The 7,374-nt window shown below is 35.1% G+C and overlaps 1 protein-coding gene across 1 annotated transcript; it reads left to right on the forward strand.

Annotated features, from left to right (window-relative positions):
- The first annotated feature begins 2,554 nt into the window (after window positions 1-2,554).
- On the forward strand, window positions 2,555-3,490 carry LOC116894595 (vomeronasal type-1 receptor 2-like). Its single transcript, XM_032896312.1, has one exon. The coding sequence runs from the start codon at window positions 2,555-2,557 to the stop codon at window positions 3,488-3,490; it is 936 nt and encodes a 311-aa protein (XP_032752203.1).
- The last annotated feature ends 3,884 nt before the right edge of the window (window positions 3,491-7,374 follow it).

Here is a 7,374-nt window from a genome sequence, read left to right on the forward strand (position 1 = left end):
ATTACCTCAACTTTTACATAAATCATATTGACACGAACACATGCTCAATTCTTAAGCGTTAGATGCCTTAGACTTTCTTCTTATTTGATTTTGTGTTATCCTCATGGTCTAATAACCTTTTAAGTTAAAACATGTTTTTTCACGGGTTATTTATATTCTTATAAATCTGACATGTGAAATTTAACAGCTTTATCATTTTGTGAGTTTGTAAATCTTCTAAACAAACCAGAGAGTACAGGTAACTACAGCATATAGACGTCAAAATCATGCCATTTCCACTGTCCTCCATACGGCTTTATAGGGTCTGCATTTCTTTTTTATGATTTTAGTCATTTAAAGAGCACAGGCAACTATATAGTAATGTACAAGAATCATTGTAAGTGTTGCATAAGCATTATATTGAGCTCACATTATGCACCACATTAATATTCAAAAGTGTTCCTTGTTTGGATCATGATCAGATTCTATTACATCTTGACTCTTTTTTTGGAAAGGTACAAGGATCACTTCACACACATTCAAGAATCCTTATCTACAGTCAGTGTACCTTCTGTGTATGTGACAAGTGATTATAGAACAGAGACATATAGATTTCATGTATGCCCAGTTCATGAAATTTTATAAGTAAAACCTACCTAGTGTGAAACATGTAGACTAAGAAATAGAATAAGATCTTTGTTTAAAGATAGTACTTGTGCCTATATTGTGAAACTTGTTACTTCAAAAGTAGTCTAAGAATTATAGATTTCTACACATTATAGTTACTCATAGACTGTAATATTCTAAAATCTTTTTAGCATTCAGATTAGTATTATGTTCTTATGAAATATCTATATATCCCAATCTTTAGCAAGAACTTTTATTTTCCACCACTTTTACTTAACATTTCTGCTGTTCCATGACAATCTCAGATAATGGATTTAAGGAGAACGGAGGATATTCTTCCTATGTTTATTCCACATTAAATGTGGTTTTTCCCTTTTTCCTGATTTTGTTTTTGAGATCATAATATAATATGCCTTTCTCCTCTTTTTTTCCTCCCTCCAAATCCTCACATTCCTTCCAAATATTCTTCAAATTTATGTTCTCGTTTTTATTACTTGTTTTCATAAATATATATGTATATAAACATTTCTTTCTAAACACAAGTATCCCATTTCACGTATTACATGTGTGATTTTTAGGACTGACCTTTTATCACTGAACAACTTATTGCTGTGGTCTTTCTCAGAAAGGAAACTCCCCTGTATATATATTTCCTTGGTTTTCTCGAATTCTCTTTGTGTAGGTTTAGGACATATTGGCTGATTGCATTCGTTTTGGCATGTTGAGTGTTGTTGTTCTTGGTCAGCTCACATTTGGAAATTATATTGGTGAGATTTTATGAATTTCTTTATGTTTCTAAGAGGAAACTTCAGTTCTCCTTACATAGAATGAACTCTTTGATTTTTCTACCTTTCTTCCTAGCTGAAGCAACAAGAAAGAAAAATTGAATGTCAACATTAACATTTTTCTGTAGGAGGTAAGTCAGGTTATTAAGGCATGGGATCTGATCGATTTGTTTATGAATTGGGTCATTTTTTCCTAGAGTTTAGTTAGCCCTAGGAGACACAATCTCACAGAAAACTCAGTGATGTTTATTCTTGTGTCTAGAGAATCAATGAACATGGCAAGTATCTGTAGTTCAGGATGTGAATAAAGACCATTGGACTTGTGCAAATGAGCAATATACCTGAATTATATGACAGAATCCTTATTTCTTTCTTTTGAGGATTCTCCCTTGTGTTTTCAAGAGTGGGTGGGTCATTTTGCACTCATATCAATAGTGAATGAGGATTATTTTCCCTCATCCTAAACAATGTTTTTTGATAGCTTTATTGCTGCTTTACTGCTCATTCTGACTGGAAAGAGATGAAATCTCAGTTTTTTTATTATGTATTTCTACAAATGCTAAGAATAATGGACTGTGTTTCAGGTATGTATTAGTAAATTTTATTCTTTTAATGAAAAACTTTTTGTTCAAGTCCATAGAAAACTTGTAAATGATCATTGGTTTCACTCACTTTTTTGTGCATATGTGTTTATTTTATAGTTCAGATAATAGTTTTATGCAAGATGATTAGATATCACATATTTAGAATTCAGATAAGAAAATTAATGGGATCTTCTTAAATTAGAAATTTCAATATTTCTATCTTTTTATCCCATACACATTATAAGTGGCAATTTATTTTGTAATTTAGAGGAGAGTTCTTCTCACTCTCACCAAATTATCATTGTTTCTCCTAGAAAAACATGACTTCCTATTTAATAATTAAATTTCTTAAAAAATATTTGAAATATTCTGTAAATACATAAGCTTGATGACTGCAACTGTCTCCCTGCACATTATTAGTGATGAGCAATTGTTTTTTAAATGGGATTTTGTTATGTTGCCTCCACTGCCTTTACAAGCTTGAGATCAAAATGGTCCTCCCTCACCCCTCATCCACTTACAAAAGTTCAAATCATCATTTTTATGAGAGAGGTCATTTTATGCCATTAAAATGCAATTATGGTTAATGACAGGATGGAGTCCAAGGATCTGGCAGTAGGAGTTATATTCATCCTTCAATGTTCCATGGGAATTCTGAGACATTTCACTCTTCTATCTTATTACGTAATGCTTCATTATAATAAACACACATTAAAACCAATTGATTTGATTCTAATGAACATGTTCATAGCCAACTTCTTGTTAATTTTCTCTAAAAGTGTGCTACAGACAGTGGAAATTTTTGGGATGGAACTGTTCTTCAATGTCTTTGTTTGCAAATTTCTTTTGTATATTGAAAGAGTTGGCCGAAGTGTTTCTGTTGCTACCGTCTGCCTCTTGAGTGTCTTCCAAGCCATCACCATCAGTCCCAGAAACTCCTGCCTTAACAGTCTTAAAGTAAAAGTTCCAAAGTACATCAATCTCTCTATTTTCTTTTGCTGGCCCCTGTATTTTGTTATAAATATGATTTTACCAGTGTATGCATGTATTAAGTGGAACAGCAATAACATGACATATAAAAGATCTGTAAAATACTGCTTTAGTATAGGTCATGATGAATTAACAAGCTCTATTTTTACAATACTTTTTGTATTCCCTGAAGTCTTTCTTGCTATCCTTATTGTGTTGTCTGGAAGCTCAATGGTTGTCATTTTGTATAGGCACAAGCAGCAGGTTCAACACATCTACTGCAATTATGCTTCTACCAGAACATCCCCTGAATCAAGAGCCACTAAGAGCATTGTGATACTAGTGTCAGTCTTTATTTGCTTTTATTCCGTCTCTTCCATCTTATATGGCTGCATTGCTCTATTCTGTGATGATAGCTGGTGGTTGATAAACATTGCACACATCATTTCTCTGTGTTTTCCAATTTTTGGTTCCTTTTTAGTGAGCCATAACCCTGCTTTGTCCAGATTCAGCTTATCCTGGATAAAAAATACACGAAGAGTATAAATTTATCAAATGTATACAAATTATATTAATTTAGTCATTTAGTTTCAAGTATCAATATAAAATCTTATAAAAAAGACATTTTATTTCTTAGGGGAAGTGTAATAATTGTTTACACTTCATATTATGTTCATTATCACCGATATGTACACAACAAAGAAGTTGAATGGGTTGTCCTTTACTCAATAAATATAGCTGCTTTGGCAAAAATATTAAGTAGACTTTCTCAAGGCTAAGTGAATACTTTTTACTTTGATTCTGAAAAGATATTTCCATAACATTTGACCAAGAAAGGATACATATGATTTTGTTTTTAAGAAGTAAGCACAGTTACTAGAGTGGTAGATATTGTTAGAAAGTAGTTAATCATTAAATTTACTATGTATGTTTAATTGTTTTGCAATATTTTGCTCTGTACTTTTTATTGTATTTGTGTGAAAAAAACACTAGGAAACAGGCAAAATAGCAGTTTTTAGAACAATGTATAAAATATGTTTGCTGCACAATAGATTAAAACATAAATTTCCTGTGACAAAGACTGTGGCATTTTTGCTTGCTATCTTTGTAAGACTGATGTGTCTCAGAAACTCTTAGGTGAAGTATTGATAATTGTATAACTATTCCGGAAATCATTCTGGAGGTTCCTGAGAAAATTGGAAATAGATTTACCTGAAGACCCAGCTATACCACTCTTGGCCATATACCCCAAAGAAGTCATCCCATACCACAGGGGCATGTTTGCCACTATGTTCATAGCAACCTTAATTGTGATAGCCAGAAGCTGGAAAAAACCCAGATGTTCCACAATGGAAGAATGGATACAGAAAATTTGTTTAATTTACAAAATGGAATACTATTCAGCTTTTAAGAATGAGGGCATGAGTTTTGCAGGCAAATGGATGGGACTAGAATATAACATCTCAATGAAAACTCAAAACCAAATGGAAAGCATATGGTATATACTTAGTAATAAGTAGATATTTGCTAAGAAATACAGAATATGGAGAATACCCTTCATAGAACTCAAGAAGGCTAACAGCCAAAAGGCCCATGTGAGAATGTCAATCCCACTTAGAGGAAAAGAAAGAAGTCACAAGGGCAGAGGTTAGGGAGACATGGCTAGGAGAGGGGACAGGGAGGGAAAGGGGAATATAATCAAGATGCATATATCAGAAGAGGAAACAGAAGTGAATTCTGAGGCAGAAAGAATGGAAAACAGATATACCAGGGAGGTAGGAGACTAAGCCCTCTAGGATGTACCTGAGACATGAGAGGTGAGAGACACAGGACTTAGATGGAAAGACCTTAAATGAAATGACCAACAGTGGGTTAAAGGAGCTTTGTAGAGTCCACCTCCAGTAGAAAGACAGGCATCAAGTGGAGGTGCACCATGCCATCCCACACTGAAATTCTCTGACACAGGGATTTGTTCCTGCCCAAAAGGACTGCAGAGACAAAACTGGAGAAAAGACTGAGGACAGAAGGTCCCATGACAGGCCCTAATTGGGACCAAGCTGAAAGGGAGGATCCAAGGCCTGAAATTTTGACGGATGGGTCAGTGTGCTTACAGACAGGAGCCTAGCATGACTGTAGTCCAAGAGGCCCAACAAGCTGCTGATGAGACATATGCAGATACTTAAACCCAACCAATGGATAGAAGTCTGAAATCCCTGTGGTTGAATTAGGGATAGGTTGGAAGAAGCTGAGGAGGAAATATATCTCATAAGAAGACCAACAGTCACAACCATCCCTCCTTCCCTGAGATCACACTGTCCAGGCAGCATACAATTGCTGGTATAAGGCATATGCAACAGAAAACTTCCTGGCCTGGTCTCAGTAAGAGAAGATGCACCTAACCCTCAAGAGACTTGAGGCCTGAAGAAGTTGGGATGTCTAGTGGGGTGGGGGGACAAGCATGGAGATTCTAATGAATATGGGGGAGGAGGAGAGGATGAGACATTGTCAGGAGGCCGACAGGAGGAGGATAGTGATTGGGATGTAAAAAAAATTAAGGAATAATTTTTTTAAAAAGTTTACACAGAAGTGGGACAATTAATCATAAATATAGGGCATGGAATGTTTAAAATGGCCATTGTAGTTTGTCAGCAAGTAGTTGTGCTTGACACTCATGTTACTAGATTCCTCTGTTGATGACTTCAATATTGACACTGTAGTTCATCAATCTTCTTGGTAGAAGTCTTAAAGCAAGACTAGAAAGAAAGAAAGAAGAAATTCAAATTACCTCTGTCTGTATTATCTTAGCTTATTAAAAGTAAATGCTTACTATAAAGGCTCATAATTAATAGTGATTAGGCCACGTATAAAAGTACTTTAAAAATGCCTAGTCTTGGCACAGTGCTGTATGAATTTGTGAAATTCCCCTAACATTTCTCAGTTTCTCTGAATAAAGCCATAATTAAGGCACAAAGGCATTCTGGCAATAAATATATCTTGTGTCTATTCTATGCTTTATTCTAAACTGATGCTGATAATGATGTATTGAAAGAGAAACAGCTATTAATTACTGGAGGGCATTTCAAATGATATAACTACTATATAATCTAAATCCCTTCAAACCTTTTGAAGGTTCCTCAAAAAGCTGTAAATTGATCTACAATAAAATAAAGCTATATTTCTCTTGGCCATATATCTAAAATACCATACGTGTTACTAGAAGTATACATGATAATGCATGTTCCTTTTTCTTCTATTCCTAATAGCCAATAATTATAAGGAAGCAAAGATTGGATGATAAAAATGTGGTACATTTACACTATGGAATGTTCATAAAAAATTATAAAAATTTCAGGCATATGAATTGGGTTGGAAACAATCATCCTAAATGAGGTAAAGCAGTTGCTGAAAGACAAGCATGAATCGTTTTTTTCTTATACATGGCTATTTTCTTTTAAAATACAAATATGTGTGTTCCATTTAGAATAACTTCAGCGGTTAGAAACCTAGAAAGAAACCAAGGAAGTGTAGTAGTTCTTTCAAAGAAAGGTAAAATAGAATATTGTTCCAAAAAGAGACTAAGCAGAAATTGGAATATGTGGACTGGATGGAGAAAGTCCTGGGAGGGCAGAGCAAGATAGGAAAGAGAGGGCAGAGCAAATAATACTAAAGGTTCCTAAAGTTGTTGGGATAATCTCCTTGTATATTGTGTAAAGGTAGTCTTTGTATTATTCAAATGTTAATTTCTGTACCAGCAGAAAGCTGAATACTGTCTCTCTTTGGTATCCTTATTCTAATTGATCATCAACTGTCCTGGTGTATTTTAAACATTCTTCTCCATCTCTTTCTGATTGGTTTACCAGGATTTGATGGTCTATATTAGGACAGGACAGGAAAGGCAGATAAAGAAGTTCTGGAACATAATTAGGCATAGAGATTTATGAAGCAGACAGAGGGAAAGAGATGTATGTGAACTGTTTGAAAAATAACAGGCATGTGGCAAATGTGGGCTAGTATAAGTTATATGAGTTAGTTGGGAACAAGTGTAAGGGAAAAGTTCTAAGTTATAAAAATAAATGTAAGTTTCTCTGTCATTATGCAGGTGCTGGTGGGTTAGTGACAGTTCTGTAATAAATGACTCCCTGAACATTGGGGTGAGAAATTCGCTTAGTACCTGAGAAAGGTCCTGTTGAATGCAGGGATTAGGTATGGGGTGTTTCCCAGCAAACAGACCAGTGCAATCTTAGCCCCTTAATATCAGTAGGCAGGGTGGAGAAGTCAGCATCCTGCTCAGTGAGCAGCATGTGGCCTATTGTATGACATCCCTGGAACAGGTGAGCAAGCTGCCTGAAGTAAAACAGGCTTGTAGCTACCAGGTGTGAGCACTGACACACCTGAGAGCAGAGGTAAGACCAACCTTCAGGGCTCCAAGC

Source organism: Rattus rattus, chromosome 2 (assembly GCF_011064425.1).
Source record: "Rattus rattus isolate New Zealand chromosome 2, Rrattus_CSIRO_v1, whole genome shotgun sequence".
Lineage (NCBI taxonomy): Eukaryota > Metazoa > Chordata > Mammalia > Rodentia > Muridae > Rattus > Rattus rattus.